The sequence below is a fragment of the Lactuca sativa genome, chromosome 2, assembly GCF_002870075.4.
Source record: "Lactuca sativa cultivar Salinas chromosome 2, Lsat_Salinas_v11, whole genome shotgun sequence".
NCBI lineage: Eukaryota > Viridiplantae > Streptophyta > Magnoliopsida > Asterales > Asteraceae > Lactuca > Lactuca sativa.
In genome coordinates this window covers 134406347-134425578 of record NC_056624.2, presented here as the reverse complement: position 1 = coordinate 134425578, position 19232 = coordinate 134406347, and the positions used below count along the sequence as shown (strand labels likewise).

At 39.5% G+C, this 19232-nt stretch overlaps 1 protein-coding gene across 1 annotated transcript; it reads left to right on the top strand.

Moving 5' to 3' along the window:
* Nucleotides 1-5708: 5708 nt before the first annotated feature.
* LOC111912148 (uncharacterized) lies at nucleotides 5709-6197 on the top strand. The gene has a single exon (XM_023907881.1). The coding sequence runs from the start codon at nucleotides 5709-5711 to the stop codon at nucleotides 6195-6197; it is 489 nt and encodes a 162-aa protein (XP_023763649.1).
* The last annotated feature ends 13035 nt before the right edge of the window (nucleotides 6198-19232 follow it).

The window sequence follows — 19232 nt, the reverse complement described above, 5'->3', positions numbered from 1 at the left end:
GCTCATCGCATACGTTGGGCGTGCGTTTATACGCTAGGCGTATATGGCCATGGGTCAAACCCTAATTTTTAGGGTTTGGACCATATTTAAACATCCTTAAATCGATGATACCTCTTCATTCTTCATCCTCCACTTCCCTTTTCGACCCTTGCAAACCCTAATCCATTTTGAGAGAATCTTTGAGCCATTAGTGTGTGTTTTGGTGTTCTTAGACAAATAAGATGGAAAGGAAAGCATCTTGGAAGCTTGAAGCACTTTGGATCAAAAAAAAACATCACCATTTTGAGCCAATTAGAGTTAAAAATCTTTTATCTTGATAAAGTATTGCTTAGATCTTGTTTAGCCATGGATTGTCTTCATTTTGGTCCCTTAATCTTGATGTATTTGAGTATAGGTTACTCTAATTCATTTAATATGTCCTTTCGGATGTTTTGGAGTGTTTAGAATCATAAAATGTAATATTGTTCCTTAGTGTTCCTCCATGCATGGACTAGGATGTCTTAATGAGTTAAGAAGTTAGGGTTTTTGGTATTGAGCACTTAATAGCCATGCAAGATCATAAACTTGGAAACTTTATGATTAAGCACATCATTTGAGGATTTATCTGGATTTTAGATGAAATGTCTTAAGGGATTAAGCTCTTATTAGAAAGGAAGGGTTGCAAACACGTACATTGGGTGTACCAAATGGTACGTTGAGCGTACAAGGTCGGCTCCCTGTTTTTTGGTCAATGTGTAGTACCTCGTGCACACGAGCTGAGTACTCCCAACATACTCAGCTGAGTTGACCCGGTTGACTCAGTTGACTTTTGACTTTGACCAGGATTTGACTAAATTTGACCTAGCAGTATTTTGGGTATTTTGAGTTGTAGTTGAGATTGGTCACTATTTGATGTATAGGTGACTGGTAGAGCTGATATTTGGAGTAGTGTCCTATCCAACTATCTGTTCTGACTATGAGGTGAGTTTCATCATTGTATCCATGGGTCGAAGGCACCAATACCGGCCCATTATTCTATTATGTAGAATGTTCGTTGTTATGTGATTGTTATATATATGTTTATATGATCAGGTTGAACTAAACCCTAGGGCGAGGCCCACTATTATATGATTGGGTTGAAATAAACCCCAAGATCGGGCCCATTATGGTATGATTGGGTTGAAAAAAACCCCAAGGCGGGGCCCACTATCACATGGTCGAGTTGAAATAAACTCCAGGGCAGCGCCCCAAGGCTGGGCCCATATTTGTTTATTAGGTTGGAATATACCCTAAGGCTAGGCCCAGTTTATATGTTTGGTATGTGGTATTTTTAGGAGTCACTAAGCTTTATACTTACGGTTTATGTTTATGATTTCAGGTACTTCCGGCACAAAAGGGAAGAGCCTGGTGTGATGGCACAACATCCTTCCCTCATGATTTCTGCACTTTTTGGATATTATTAGTCAGATGTTTTGGATATTGTACATTGTTATTGAGTTGGATCTATTTGGTATTGATACTAATGATTTTTAAATGAAAGTTTTTATCATGTTTTTTGGGTTGTTACACTAATTCACTTAAACCACGACTCTAATACCAACTTGTTACACCTGACTTTTTAACGCAAGGTACAGCCAAAACAATTCTCCTTTTATTTATTAAAACACATTGGTTTATGCTTACATTAACAATCCAGTACACGTAGTTATCAACAGGACCGGTTAAATAAAATAAATACAATGATCTGAGTCGGGTATCACAATCTCCTTATTTTTTTTCCTTGTTTACTTAAATTTACCTGCAAAACAGACATCACAAAGAGGATAAGCTATAAAGAGCTTAGTGGTAATTGTAATTTTAGTTCACATAATTATTATAATTCAATTACTTCCTTTAATTTCAATTGCAATGGACATACACTACTTAAGCTGCCATTACAATTTAACAAGATAATCCTTATTTTATTACTTTATAATCTATATACATATTCTCATTTTCTCTTCTCTTATCTATATATCTCTCTTCTCTATACATACTCTACCTTTCACTAACTCTATACTCATACTGTATACTTCTTGTTGTCTCTATACACTTACTCTCTTTCTCACACACACACTCACTCTCTCTCTCTCTCTCTCTCTCTCTCTCCATTTCCATATATCTAGCTCCATCTCTCTTACCTTCTCTACATCTCTATCTCTATCTCTATTCCTATATCTGCATCTCTATATCCTTAACTCCTATAGTAATATACATTTATACATCTCAATTACACTTGTTTGTTTACTCGAATATTATTAAAATAATAAAATTTCCAATTACTTCATTTAATAACTCGTATAATAACAAACAACTATTATTCTCAATTATCACCATTACTCAACTCATACAATATTAAATATTAACAATTTAAATATTATACTCAACTCTGAGTATGCACAATAATTACCACGTATCTAGATAACAATAATCTAAAGAAATGTAAGATTACTCACTTAGTTAGTGAAGACTAATTATTATTCTGGCCCCACCTCATCACTGCTTCCATCTCATCACTTGTCAAACTCTATTTGGAAAATATATCAAGTTCATTAGAACTTGTCTAATCTCATCACTATACCCACCACAGTGATCAATTACCTGATCACTAACCAGACCCGATAACTATCTGTCACCAAACTAGTCACGTTTTAAAATATAATTTACTATGCACTTAAACCGCAAACCATTAACTCAAACGAAAAATCTTGGTAAATTAGGGTATTCAAATCATAATAACTAGTTTAACGTTTAACAAATTATTGGGTTCGTAATAACACATAGCATGAAATCCGGTAACATATACTTGGGACTAACAACTCATTAATAGTATCTCATAAACATATTTATGTAAAACAGGGTAAAATATACCTTCGTTGATCCCGTAAATAAACTCACGTACTCCCATAAACTGGTATAACTTCATCGGTATAATCTCCCAAGAGTACTTCCCAAGTTGCATCTCCGATCGAACATGTCAAAAGCTCTCAAATAACACAAAAACCCTTACATTTATATCCTTTAGTGGTCACGTCGTGACCATATATGTGTCTGGTTGTGACACTTAAATGAATCCCAGTTTCACCACGTGTCATACTCTTCCGCTTAATGTCTCGGTGACTTGCCTCATTTCATGTCATGACACATATATTGTCATGTCCTGAAGTTTGAATAGACTCCGTCTCGCCACGTGTTGCTCATTGGTTGACAAGTGCAATGCTGACCCACTCATTATCATGTCATGAGTATTATACCTTCACGTCGTGATGGGCAAAAGTTGACTTTGACTTTCTCAAAATAGCAAGCTACTTTCATCTCAACATCAAATAGTCGTGACTTTCTGACATGAACTCATTTTTTGGCAAACTTTATATCCATTGAACCATCTTAGAGTGAACTATCATTTTCTCTACGAATTTCCTGGTTTAAGTCTACTCATTTTCCAATACAACAAAATAAACACAAGGACCTATGTATTGTATCACTAAATTATCATCATTGCACTACTTTAAGCTCACATCAAATCATAGTTATAGCAAACACGTACTTTAACTCATAGTATGAGGTTCTTAGATCATTATATGTCTCATAATAGTTCATGTCATGAAAACTGGTGTCACAACAACCAATTGAATGTTTATAGAGATCATATTCATTTTTAACGGTTTGAACTCTATCTATATTAATAATCATGTTGAAGTCACATTGGCAACCCTTTATTCCACTACCAATGGCATTTTTTTTATTGTAGTTGTAACACCAATGTCCTTTTGCATTGTAGTTATAACACCAATCTCATTTATTATATACTATATATTTGCAATTGTAACACCAATCTCCTCTGTCATTGAGTATTTATTTTGACCAAGATTAGAATGTAATAAAGAAAAATACCATGTACATCTACCATTTCTAACACGGTCTCCTATATTTGTGTTCACTTCTAAAGATGATTCGTGTTTGTAAATAGAAAAAGAGGCATTAGTTTTCTTAGGATCACCATAGCCATTTTTTTGTTTCTGCTTGAGCATGATGTTTGCCATGAACAACACTTATCCATGTTTCCATTTCGATAATGTTTAGCCTATAATCAGCCTTAGGGATGCTGCTAAATTCATTTTGTTTGGCATATGTGAACCCCGATTGCTAGGAGAGAGCTTCCATACTAACTTATTTGTCCGTGTTAACCGATATTGTTTTAGTTCCAAAGTACTAGATTTCAACATCTGAATTAGGGGGAAACAACATATAAACCCTTAAGTTTACACTATTTTATGGGTTTACCCTTTTTCCCCAATTTTGCCCCATAATTTTCATTCAACTTCTTTATTTATCCTTTTTTTCTTTTGTTCATTAGTTTCTAGGTTTTCTTAAAGTGAAATTTGAAAGAAAACCCTTGAGTTGGCATAACTTTTATGATTTTAACCACACTAGTTTTTTCAGTTTTACCCCATATTTTATACCACTTTTTTGATTTTACTCATTTTGCATTTTTTTTGCCCTCGATTCACGCTGATTGGACAATTTTATGGAAGTGGCATGCCATATTGTCGTCTTTAAAATAAAGTGAATGAATGGTAAGAAAGAGGCTAAAACTCAAGACGTCTCGAGCATAATATATGTGATTTACGAATGAACAAAGTAACATTTTTATAATTAACGGTACTTTAATAAAAAATTTGTATATAATTAATGCTACTTCAATATATTATTGGAAATTATAAGGTGTTTCTTGAAATAATAATCTTTTAAAAAACGCTGATATCAAGATCAACTACAAGTTGATACCTATTGTGATTCTTCATACAAGAGTGAATATAATCCCATATACCTCTTTTAAGTATTCTATTGTGATTCTCATAGAAGTTTTAAGGAATTGGCAAGTGAATCACAATAGTATAATATTAACAACATATTTTTTATGTCTAATCAACAAAAAATGTGTTATCAATGTGTACTAAGAAAAAAAAATGTAAAAAACGAGTAAAATCAACAAATTGTATACAAACTATATGGTAAAACTGAAAAAATGTACTTTTAGTAAAACCTTTGAAGTTTAGCAAACATAAGTGGTTATTTACGAGTTTTGTTTTAATAAAACGTAAAAACTTATTAAAAAGGGGGAAATGGGCTCAAACTAGCAAGTTAAATGAAAATTATGAGGTAAAACATGGGAAAAACAAAAAGGGTAAAAATAATAAAATTGTGTAAACTTTTATTTTAGCCTCAAAATGTTGCGTTTCATCATCCAAATCAGCTCCATAATTATGTGTTTTAGCATCGAAATTAGTTCAAAAATTATGTATTGTATGTTCCTCTAAAGTTGTCCTATACTTAACCATAAGAGCTCCATTAAACAGTTTTAAGTGTGTATCTTTAGGTAATATGTAGCATCATTACCTTTTACTTGTGACTTATGAGTATTCCATTTATTGTAATACATACAATCATTATTTTACTAGCGGAATATATATATTGTATTTATTATCATATATGTATTGTGAGGAAAGTCAATAATCCTCCTTGTTTAGAAGAGGTTCGTAAGGCATACATGTATTATATATTGTGTCGATAGTCGCGACAAACACCCTCAGGGAATATACAATACAAAATATTGGCTTTTATGGTATCAGAGCCAACTTTCTAACCTTAGCTGCCGATTCAACAAACCTACATGACTACTAATACCAATGATCCAATGCCATTACACCTATTTTACTCTATTGCCAACATTCAAAACAAAATCAACTTTAAATGGTGTAAAGGTCACATATTCGTCTTGGGTTAAATTGTTCAAGTTGCATGCACATGGGTACGATGTGTTAAAGCACATTGAAGGAAGCACTCCTCCGGTGAAGACAGACATGAATTATGAGTCGTGGTCAAAAATTGACGCCATAGTCCTTCAATGGATCTATAGATCATTATCTGATGAATTAATGGCTAGAGTTCTAGACACTGATGCTACGGTGCGGCAAGCATGGAATCGAATTCAAGATATTTTCCTCAACAATAAAAGCTCACGTGCAGCAGCCCCCGAACATCGGTTCATCAACCTGACACTTGCTTCGTGTTCATCCATGGACGAGTACCAACAAAAACTCAAAGATCTGGCAGAACAGTTGAATGATGTGGATCACATCGTGCCTGAATCACGTATAATCCTACAAATGGTATGAGGTCTTCCTCAAGAATATGACACAGTAGCCTCCATCATCCAAAATACAGAAAATACTTATTGGGACAATGCATCCACAATTATTCAAATAGAGCAGCAACGCGTCACCACTCGTCAGAATCCAAATCAATCGGCATTCACAACAACACATTCAGGTATAAAGCAGGTTGGTCAAAGCATAAACCCATATCCAGGTCAGTACAACCCCATAAGCAACCACCAATCACAGGGATTCGAGCAGCAAAGTTGTCGCCAATTCTCCTCCAGGGGATGTGGTCGTGGTCACAATAACCGTGGTAGTAAGGGGCATGGACTCCATCAGCACCTCCTTGCCCATATCCAACTCAGTCCAATTGGTCATCCTCTTGGCCAAACAGGCCTACATCTCAATCCAGTCAACTTAGGTACTCGGCTCAACAGCGTGGTCACTACTCGGCTCAGCAACTCAGTTACTCGGCCAATCTAGCTTACTCGCCAACCTATCCAACACAGCCCACATACTCTCAAAGTCCCACTGTTGACCCGCTCAATCCTACTGACCTTAGCGTTGCCTTCTCCACTGTGATGTTGAATCAGTCAGACCAATTCTGGTACTTGGACACTGGAGCCTCCTTTCACATTACTTAAGACCTTGGTAAGTTACTAACACCAAATTCTATTTCCTTTAATGGTGATTTATTTTTTGGTAATGGGAACATGTTCTCGATTACGGGCTCAGGTAATGGCTTACACATTACTCCAAACCCACACGTATCGCCTTAATAATATTCTTCTAGCCCCTCACATAATAAAAATATGCTTTTTATGCGAAAATTTATTCGTGAAAATTCAGTTTCCGTTGAATTTGATCCTATCGGTTTTACTTTGAAGGATCTCAAGATTGGCAGGTTCCTTTCGCGCCATGAAAGCACCAGTGACCTCTATCCGTTCACTTCACTTCCACTTGTTTGTCTCACAACTTCAGCAATAAAGTGAGATGATCATTTCAGAGATCCGGACACTTAAGTCATTGACACTCTGTTTAGTCGTTCTTTAATTCCATGTAATAAAGATATTTCAAAGTTTTTTTTGCAATACTTGACATTTATCTAATAGTAAATGTTTGTCATTTGTTGCTTCTCATTCTTTTATAACTTCACCATTTGATATTATACATTGTGACTTATGGACGTCACCTATCCTCAGTAACTCATCATATAAATATTACCTAGTGCTTATTGATAATTCTGCACACTATGTTTGGGTATATCCATTTAAATTTAAATCTAAGGCTTTTCCAACTTTTACTAAATTCCACAAACTTATCCAAAAACAATTCCACAAATCCATTAAAGCTTTTCAATGTGATTTAGGGGCAGTTCGACAACCATGAATTCCATATTTTTGCTCATTCTCATTGTTTCCTTTTTCGATACTCATGTCCTCAAACTTCCCCCCAAAAATGGCAGGGCCGAACGCATGATTTGACGCTTAAATGATAGCATTCATGCCTTACCCACTCATGCCAACTTACCTCCTTGTTTTTGGGTTGAGGCTCTCCACACCGTAGCCTATTTACACAATATTTTGCGTACTAAACGTGTAAAGCTTCTTACTCCTACATTTGCATTATATCAGAGACACCCTACCTATGATCATCTACGGGTGTTCGGATATACGTGTTATCCCAACATGTCCGCCATAAAACTTAACAAACTTTTCCCTTGGTCCATACATTGCGTCTTTCTTGGCTATCGTTCCTAGTTTCGAGGTTACCGGTGTCTTGACCCTATTTTCGGAAAAATTATATATCTCGTCACGTTAAATTTGACGAGTGATCCTTCCCCTTTGATGAACCAATACTGACCCAAAACTACAATATCCTATCTAATGATTCCAACACTTTTCACAATTTCTAATTTCCTTCCTCCACCTACCAACCTCCTACACCAACACCTCTGGCTACCCAATCCACCGTACCCATTGTCCTCGATCTAACTCCCGATGACCAGCCCTTAATTCCCACCTCCCCACCTCAGTCACCCTCTCCTACATCTTCTACTATTCCATCGGCTTCCACCACCCTTTGTAACACACACCCGATGACCACCATGGGTAAGGTTGGGGTCTCTAAGCCTAATCCTCTCTATGCATTTCACTCCTCTCATATCTCTCCATTGCCCACCTCTTACATCAAAGCTTTAGCCGACCATGATTAATGAATATAAAGCATTAATAGATAATAGCACTTAGGAGTTGGTACCTAGACCGACATCTCATCCACTTATACGGTGTATGTGGCTATTTCGCCACAAGTTTAAGTCAAATGGCAGCCTTGATAGGTACAAAGCCCGTTTGGTTGTAAACAGGAAGTCTCAAACAGTAGGAATTGATTGCATTGAGACTTTTTGCCCAGTTGTTAAACCGGAAACCATCTACATCGTTTTATCTTTAGCTCTTACAAGAAATTGGAAGATTAATCAGTTAGACATTAAAAACGCATTTCACCATGCACATTTGGAAGAAACGGTTTACATGCATTAGCCACCAGGTTTCGTAGACAACATTAAACCACAACATGTATGCCATTTGCAAAAATCTTTGTATGGTCTTAAGCAGGCACCTCGAGCATGGTTCACTCGTTTTTCGATGTTTATTACGTCACATGGTTTTAAAGGAAGCAGTTGTGATAGCTCCCTATTTGTTTATCGCCACGAGGATAAATGTAACATCCGGATTTTTAGACATATGATTGTGTATGTTAAACTTGAGATTAAAAGAGAGACTCGATGAGTTAAGGGTCCAACTCGCCAAGTCGAGTCGAGATTCTCCCGTGGATTTAATGAGTGGAATCGACGAGCCAGAGGAGGGACTCGCTGAGTAGGTGTTGGGCAGAGAAACCCTAATTTACGGGGTTTGGTATCTTTTTAAAGGCACTTATAGCCTCATTTGCGGCTACCCTTCCTTGAGAGAAAACCCTAAACGTGCTTAGAGAGCCATGAGTGTTTTGGAGGCTAAAACTTGGAGTAGTCTAGTGCATCTCTTGAGGAGAAGAGGAGATCATCCAACCAGGAATCTAGAGAACGAGTGGATCTGGTGTAACTTCGTGCAAGGGATTCAACAAGAGGTAAAAGCTTGCACCTTTCTTGTTATTTTGCTTAGATCTTGTTGCTTTGGAAGATTAGGGTTTCTTCCACCATTATTGGGACTTTGATGCATAAGGTCCCTTTTGAGGTCTAGATTTTAAATCTGAACTTTGTGAGGTCCAGAGAGTCCAAAGATTATAGCTTTATTTAGCCATACAAGAGTTATTGTGGTTAATCATCCTAGTTAGAGTTATATTGGCATTATGAGCCTTATATGCCACGTTTAAATGTAAAGCTTGCAACTTTACGTGACAATCGACCCTTAGAATGGTAGATCTACTGTTTGGGGTGATGGATCTGCCTTAAATCGTTTGAATAAGGAATCTGATCGAGATGACTCGCCGAGTTCATGGCTTGACTCGACGAGTCAGTGAGGGTTTGTCCTGATGGGTGATTGAGTGATAACTCGATGAGTTGGGGGTCAACTCGACAAGTTGAGCTGGACTTTTGAGACTTCTGAGGATATGATGGGACACGACGAGTCACACAAGTGCACTCGACGAGTCGGGTCAAACATGGACTGTTGACTCGTGTTTGACTTCTGTTGACTTTGGGGCATTGGTCAACATGACTAGCAGAGACCGTGGAGGGGTAAAATGGTCTTTTATCCACTTCAAAGAGTTAAAGAGAGGAAGAATAGCCTTCGGGCATTAAAGTTGTGATTAGAGTATCACTTACAAATATTTATCCCTTGTGATTAGGTGGAGGCTAGTTTGAGATTCGGGAGCGAGGTCTTTACTTGCTGCTTGTTAGGTGAATCTTCTCAATATACATTACCTAGAGTGGTATCTATGTGCAGACCGTAGGGTCTTATGTGTATGTTAAAGATTGATGTGCATTGCGTTATATGTATGCTATGTGTTATATAGACCGGACCAGAGGGTCCAATGACTCATGAGGCCAGAGGGTCCTCGATTAGACCGGGACGGAGGGTCCAATGATATAGACCGGACCGGAAGGTCCAACGATATAGACCGGACCAGAGGTTCCAACGATACAGACCGGACTGGAGGGTCCAACGAGCTACGAGACTGGAGAGTCCCACTGAGACACATTGACCGGAGGGTCATACCGAGTTATAGCCTCGACTGGCTTATGTGTTGTATGTGTTATTTTGGGGAACTCACTAAGCTTCGTGCTTACTGTGTTATGTGTTATGTGTTTCACCTTCTTATCAGGATCGTGGGAAGGCATCGGCATGATTTGAACATACTGGCAGGAGAGTATGTTTTGAGATTCTGGGATATGTTTTATTGTGATAACATTCGATAAACATGAGATTTTGAGAAGGTTATATGAGTTTTGTTGTGTTTGAAAAATGAAAAATTGTTTTTGAAATTCACGTCGTTACAAGTTGGTATCAGAGCCTTGGTTTGAGGGATTCGGATACACCTTCGAGCATATCTGAACTTAAACTGAGGACTTGAGAAAAGTTTTCAAAAGAAACAATTTTTCCAAAACGAGTAAAAGATTTCAAGAGGAAGTGGAAAAGAGCAGTGTGTACAATCAGCCAGCGCCTGAACGGTGATTTCCCAAATACCCTTACATTATGTGTTATGAGATATTATGAGATATTTATGCATGCTAGAGTAGGCTAGGTAATCATATTTAGGACTAGAGTGGCCTGATTTGTGATGCCTTAGCCTAGGAGTTGCTGCTATTTGTGATGCACTTTCGAGTATGTGCTGAGTGAGAGTATCCAGCAGAAATCCTTGTAAAGAGGGATTTGAGTATAGGAGTAATCAAGGAGAGATACCTAGATGAGCATTTGTGGAGCCTATCTAGAGAGTAGTTAGATACCCAGGGGGTAGAGTTGCAGAGTTTGGTGATATCTTTTGAGTATGAGTAGAGCAAGTGGAGTTATCACCTAGAGTGGGTTTTACGTGTTTATTTGATGCCCGAATGATGCTTGCTTCGTGCTTTGTGGAATTCCCGATGATAGGAGTCATCTACCAAGTGAATGTGACGATATTCAGGAGGTAGATGGCTGGCATCATAAGGAGTTTCTCAGCAGCTGATGGCAGAGGAGTGTGAGAACCTAGGAAGAGCCTAGGATGTGACCTTAGTCAGATGAGTACGCTGACAGAGTAGAGCATTTTGCTGGGAAGCGAGCACGAGTGTTGGGATTGGCGATTGAGAAGGTTGAGCAGCTACTTAGGGAATCTGGGATGCTCCGTGTAGAGAGTATGGGTAGATGTGGCAGCTATTATGGGCCCATACTACTGAAAGCAGGGGACCCATACCCGATGCAGGGAGTATTCCGGAGGATCTAAGTAGCATATCGAGAGGCGGTGTCATGGTTCGAGTACCATGATAAGTAGCAGATCGAGAGGTGGTGTCATGGTTCGAGTACCATGATAAGTAGCAGATCGAGAAGTGGCACCATTGTTCGGGTACCATGATTCATAACAGATCGAGAGGTGGTCACAGGGTTTGAGTACCGTGACATGCGGCGATTAGTGCTCCTGGTATTACCGGTTATTCCATGGTGATTGTCTAGACCGAGAGCCGATGTGAAAGAGTATGGGGCCAGAAGGCCATGATGAACGAGTTTTAGAGAAGTATCCATTGACAGGGAAATCGAGTTAGCTCTGAGGGATTGTTGGTGAGATGCCAGCTGGAGTCGCAAGACTAAGGGATGAGTAGGGATGGTGTGTTATGGAAGAATACGGTCTGGGCTGGGCGACCGGCCGATAGTGGAGATGTCACGTTCTGTGACCTGAATGGTGAAAATTCTGTTTCCTGTGGGAGACGTAAGAGGTGTTGAGATTTCGGTTTCTGAGTTTGGAGGTGAGCCCTGTGAGATTGCACTGATAGTGATCTTCAATCAGAGTATATGATAGTGGGTCTGCCACGAGGTAAAGATATAGCTTGAACAGGTCATCGATGGGGACTGAGATGGTCAAGGACCAGGATACATCCTGCCTGAGTATAGTAGGGCATGTGTGAGCTGCAGCGTAGGTCGACCAAGAGGAGAATATCAGGGCGGTGGCTCTTAATATCCTTGATGAGTATCAAGAGTGATAATGTGGGTTCTGCTCTTATCATAAGTGTTGTGATGGAGCGTGGGTTGAGGAGTCGAGGATGAGGAGAATGATAGTTCACTATTTCCACACTAAGAGTCAGGGTTGATAATGGACAGTTGGGAAGTCCGGTGATGGAATGTGTGAGATTCTGACTTACTAGAGGCAGTCATGATAGGAATTTCTGAGCATTCATCTGAGATTCGAGGTACTAGAAGTTGCTTGATCTCTGCCGGGGGGATCATCGAGCTTTGCGTAACACCTTCCAAGGATAGGTGCGATGTTACTAGTGGAAACAGTCGATGGGATAGACTGTTGGTGCACCAATTGGTGATGGTTCGAACCCTAAGTGGGGGAGAACCGGGTATTTTATTGAAGGGATCAGAGATTGTTCGAGAGCGGTTAAAGATCTGGATATAGAGACCTGCGGTGTGGATTCATGAGTCCAGGGCTATTGGTGATCGAGGCTAGGTGCAAAGCGTGATAATGCAGGTGGTATGTGTTTGAGAAAAGATGAGTGAATTGGAAGATTCTTTGTGGCCCGTGCTTTTCGGGGTTAGCATATGTCAAGTTCGAGTGCGACCGGGTCGCTATTTTGCGGATGCAATAGCGGAGATTTGCAAGTGAAGGTGTAGATTGTAATCTATACCCCCGGAAGGGCAACCATTGATTCGTCAACCAATTTCAAGGTTGGTATGAGTAGTTTCGAGCAAGGAATGATCAGTAGAGGGGGAGTTTCAGGTTTTCGACATCATATTCTGAACCATTGATGATGCCTTGGTGTTTCGAATTGGCAGATGGAATACTCTGAGGTTGCAAGTGGTGTGAGAGGGAGATCGGTTGAGGGATTCTGCAAGATCAATGCGGTATCCAAGCATGGGGTCGTGAGCGTGAGATCAGTGGATTGGGTAAAACATCTTGAGATTCTGTGTTGGTGTACCGAGGTATCTGGGTATGATGTCCTTATTCGTAGATTATCCTGAGTTCTGGGTTGAGAGTTGGCAAGTGGGTAACAAGTAGCTATGATTCCAGTGAGAGCACTGCAGATAGTTGATGATTAAACGAAATGATTTAAGAAAGAGGATTGCAATCAGAAAAGGGGTTTCTCATGCCGGTTTCCGTCAGGAGTGTTGACGCTCACTTTTGGATGGGTATGTGTGTAACTATCTATGTTGGGTTGCAGAGTGTAGAATAATAGATGCAGTGTGTGGCGTCAACTTAAGGTTGAGGCTGTCGGTAGTCAGAGGAAGTGCGGTAAGGCTGCAGGGAGCTGCAGCATCCATGAGTCAACGAAAGATTATTGTGATGTTGCGAGGAGCCATAGTACTCACCAGTCGGTGAGAGATTATTGTGATGCTGCGGGGAGCCGTAGTATTCACTAGTCAGCGGGGGATTATTGTGATGCTAGGGGGAGCCGTTGTACTCACCAGTCAGTGAGAGGTTATTATGATGCTGCGGGGAGCCATAGTACTTACTAGTCAGCGGGGGATTATTGTGATGCTGCGGGGAGACGTAGTACTCACCATTCAGTGAGAGGTTATTGTGATGTTGCGGGGAGCCGTAGTACTCACTAGTCAGCGGGGGATTGTTGTGATGTTACGGGGAGCTATAGTACACACTAGCCAACGAGAGGGTGTTGTGATGAGTACTCTCTGGTCAGAGCAAGACGCAGATGAGTTTTAGGTTTGGGTAGCCCTAATATTTGAGTTTTTAGGAGCCTTGTGGTCGAACCAGTGGAGAGACTGGGGTCTCTTTGTTGTCAGGAATTGTTATACTCTGATTTGAGTTGTGGCTGTCACAACCCAAGGGAATTAGAGAAGAGGTATACGCACGGGTTGCGGGTTAGGAGTCATGAGTTGAGTGCTTCATTAGGACGAGTGGTTCCAACTTTGGGTCGGACCAAACTCTCGAGTTCGAGTTTGGCTCTGGTGGTACGTTAGGTAAGCGATATGAGATTCTGGATTCAGAGGTGGATTCCATGCTGAGGGGAATTGTTTATCATCTGATGTCTTAGACTTATATAGGTCAGTACTTGGGTACGGGAGGTACCGCGAGACGCACGGAACTATGAGCAGTAGATGACAGAGGTCGGGTTTGAGTAGATCTTCAGTTGGGAGTGTAGCATTCGCTTGAGGTGAAGCGAACTTCATGACTTGTGTGTCACACTGGACCGAGATAGTTGTATTGATAAAGAAGTCAGTGAAACTTTTTGGTACATGCAATGGGTAACCTTTGGAGGTTCAACTGTTGGGTCGGGAGATGACCTGGTGCTCAGTCTTGAAAAGGGATATTGAGAAGGGAGCTGAGGTTTATATTGTCAGATTTCGGGGGACGCTTCTGAACAAGCATGATCATTTTATGTGCCTAAGGTCAGGATGTTGAGGATTCGCTATTCAGAAGGGTTATGATTGCGGTACAATGGATGGTTCCCTGGTGTGATGTGATCCCTTTCATTCCTTGGTATATGATCTGGACTTGTTTTATCGGTCCCCACTACAGAATCCGAGGGACAGTGAGTTATCGGGGTTTGTATTTGAGGAGTGAATAACGTGATGACATCTTGAGAGGGATGTCTAGCTGTGTGTCAGGCTACTAGAGTTTCCAGATTCTTAAGATTCAAAAGGGGTAGCATAGTGGCAAATGGGTCTGTCCTTTTCCAGGGAGGAGTTCATGTTTGGATTCAGGTGTCCAGAGAGGGTGATAGTTGTGTGGTATGAGATCCTATCGATGAAGCAAGATTTGTATGTTGAGGAGCGATTTCGAGGGCGAAATCAAATTTAAGTGGGGGAGAATTGTAACATCCGGATTTTTAGAGATATGATTGTGTATGTTAAACTTGAGATTAAAGGAGAGACTCGACGAGTTAAGGGTCCAACTCGCCGAGTCGAGTCTGGTTTCTCCCGTGGATTTAATGAGTGGACTCGCGAAGTAGGTGTTAGGCAGAGATACCCTAATTTCCGGGGTTTGGGATCTTTTTAAAGGCACTTATAACCTCATTTGCGGCTAACCTTCCTTGAGAGAAAACCCTAAACGTGCTTACAGAGCCATGAGAGTTTTGGAGGCTAAAACGTGGAGTAGTCTAGTGCATTTTTTGAGGAGAATAGGAGATAATCCAACCAGGAATCTAGAGAACCAGTGGATTTGGTGTAACTTCGTGCAAGGGCTTTAACAAGAGGTAAAAGCTTGCACTTTTCTTGTTATTTTGCTTAGATCTTGTTGCTTTGGAAGATTAGGGTTTCTTCCACCATTATTGGGACTTTGATGCATAAGGTCCCTTTTAAGGTCTAGATTTTAGATCAGAACTTTGTGAGGTCCAGAGAGTCCAAAGATTATAGCTTTATTTAGCCATACAAGATTTATTGTGGTTAATCATCCTTGGTAGAGTTATAATGGCATTATGAGCCTTATATGCCATGTTTAAATGTAAAGCTTGCAACTTTACGTGACAATCGACCCTTAGAATGGTAGATCTAGTGTTTGGGGTGATGGATCTGCCTTAAATCGTTTGAATAAGGAATCTAATTGAGATGACTCACCGAATTCATGGCTTGACTTGACGCGTCGGTGAGGGTTTGTCCCGATGGGTTGATTGAGTGATAACTCAGCGAGTTGGGGGTCAACTCAACGAGTTGAGCTGGACTTTTGAGACTTCTGAGGATATGATGGGACTCGACGAGTCGCACAAGTGCACTTGACGAGTCGGGTCAAACATGGACTGTTGACTCGAGTTTGACTTCTATTGACTTTGGGGCTTTGGTCAACAAGAGTAGCAGAGACCGTGGAGGGGTAAAATGGTCTTTTATCCACTTCAAACAGTTAAAGAGGAGAAGAATAGCCTTCGGGCATTAGAGTTGTGATTAGAGTATCACTTAGAAATATTTATCTCTTGTGATTAGGCGGAGGCTAGTTTGAGATTCGGGAGCGAGGTCTTTACTTGCTGCTTGTTAGGTGAGTCTTCTCACTATACATTACCTAGAGTGGTATCTATGTGCAGACCGAAGGGTCTTATGTGTATGTTATAGATTTATGTGCATTGTGTTATATGTATGCTATGTGTTATATAGACCGGACCAGAGGGTCCAACGACTCATGAGGCTAGAGGGTCCTCGATCAGACTGGGCCGGAGGGTCCAATGATATAGACCGAACCAGAGGGTCCAACGATATAGACTGGACCGGAGGGTCCAACGATACAGACCGGACCGAAGGGTCCAACGAGCTACGGGACAGGAGGGTCCTGCTGAGACACATTGATCGGAGGGTCATACCGAGTTATAGCCTCAAGTGGCTTATGTGTTGTATATGGTATGTTGGGGAACACACTAAGCTTCGTGCTTACCGTGTTATGTGTTATGTGTTTCAGGTTCTTATTAGGATCGCAGGAAGGCGTCGGCATGATTTGTACACACTGGCTGGAGATTATGTTTTGAGATTCTAGGATATGTTTTATTGTGATAACATTCGATAAAATGAGATTTTGAGAATGTTATATGAGTTTTGTTGTGTTTGAAAAATGAAAAATTGTTTTTGAAATTCACGTCATTACATTAAACTTGCTTATTTACTTTTATATGTTGACGATATCGTGCTCACCGCCTCATCTACAGAGTTTCTTCACAACATCATACAAAACTTATCTCGATAGTTTGCCATGATAGATATGGGCTCCCTCCACCATTTCCTTGGCATTACTGTTACTAGAGACGCAACCGGTATCTTTTTGTCTCAGTTACAGTATGTTAAAGACATTTTGCATCGAGCTAACATGACCTTGTGTAAACTGTGTGCTACACCAGTTGATACGTCCGCTAAGCTTAGTGCAACTGACTGGCATACTCCTTTCAGATGGTAGTATTTATAGGAGCTTTGTTGGAGCTCTGCAGTACTTAACTTTCACACGTCCTGACATCTCCTATGGCGTTCAACTGGTTTGCTTATTTATGCATGCTCCTAGAGAGCCGCACTTGGCTTTCATGAAGAGGATACTTCGATATATACAAGGGACTACTGACTTCGACTTACGACTTCACAGCTGTGACAACCCAATACTTTCCAAGTCAGCAAAAGCCGAAACCGATAAATAAAATTTCGAGTTTATTTATTTATTTACGTTCGTGAGGGTTAGAAACTAATCTAAATTATATAAATAATGTTTATATTTAAATTTATATAATTTCGGAATCAAAAACACTCAAAAATCAACATTTTTCCCTTAAATCGCAAACTCTCGTGACAACAAACTATTTTCGGCCGAAATCCTTCGGACCGAAAATATATTTTGGCCGAGAACCCTTTTCCGGCCGAAAAGCCATCCGTATATAAGTTTTTCCTTCAAAAACTTGATCATTTCTCACCTTTTTCACTCGAAAATATCCACATTTTGCTCCCAATGATCATCCAAGAACATTCAAACATTCACGAGAAAACCTTCAAATCTTCATATTTTCACCAAGAACACCAAGAACATCCTTCAAATCTTCAAGTGACCGAAAATAGCCTAGGACCGAGAATCTGCGTCCGGCCAAGAACCATTTTTGGCCGAGAACCCATTGGAACCGAAAACTCTTCAACACTTATACAATTTTCGGTAATCATTCTCAACACAAAAACAAGATTTTCTAACACTTTAATTAATGGTTTCACCAATTTAAATACAATTATGTGTTTAAATATTATTAGGATATCGTTAGTTTCGCGTACGCCAACTCGAGGGTCATCTCTTCACTCCCGTCACCAAGTCACGAGCACATACCAAAAGTGAGTTCATACCCATACATTTTCACTGTTTTATAATGTTTTTAGGGGGGGGGATACAAGTAAAACACAAGGACTTTCGTGTTTTTATACAAATGATTTCAACATTTTCAAAAAAACCTTTGCAATTGATAAAAACATAGATTTCACTACAATATTTTCATAAAATACTTAGATATTTTAACCCTTTTGTACCATGTAGAGCATAAGGGTGTTTTTCGTACATACAACTAAACTGCAAAAGTTTTCAGTACAGTACAGAACATACAATTAAACTATAATTGGTATAGTTTGGGAACACTGCACTACTTTTAATGATTCAATACAAGAAACAAGAACATACATACAAACTATAATAGGTATAATTTGGGATACATTACATTATTTTACAAGTTCAAGAATATTATTCAGAAACAAACAAATAAACTATGGTAGATATAGTTTATGGAACACTATACTATTTCCTGGGTATAAGGGATCTATTACTAAATAATTATTTAAGTATAATTATTTTACATTACAAGCACATTACTACAAGGTTATACATACATTTTCCAGTAGAAGAGAACACTACAACACTACATGTAAACTAGTTAATGCATGGTTGTGAGGCACTACTTCAATTGTATCCACCAGGGTACGGAACTAAATCATATACAGTATAACCAGAGTCTCCTGGAGGGAGAGCATGAGATTTGTGTATAGATCTATACGGGACTGACAATACTACACCTGAACTGCTAGCTACAGTTAGGCAGGCATGCCTAGGGTGACAAATGTCATAACATTCTGATGCCTGATGAACGTCGTAGAGGTCACTAGGTCACATCAAATATGGTTATATGAAACTCACAACAGTATAAACTAAACATTTGTTTATGGGATGCAACTCTTCAAATGGTTTTATTTTAACTAATAAAACTACTATACACTACAACTAGAGGATTTTAGGGATACAAACAAATGGTTTTATTTTAATTAATAAAACTACATTACATTACTACTGGTAGTAACCAGGGATTCATACAAAGGTTTTCATACAGAACAATACTATACATTTTTACTGGTGGTATCCAGGGATTCATATACAAGTTTTCATACGAGTACATTATTATACATTACAGCCGGTGTTATC

Coding starts and splice junctions, on each gene's coding strand:
- LOC111912148 (XM_023907881.1), top strand. CDS start 5,709: ATGATCCAATGCCATTACACCTATTTTACTCTATTGCCAACATTCAAA.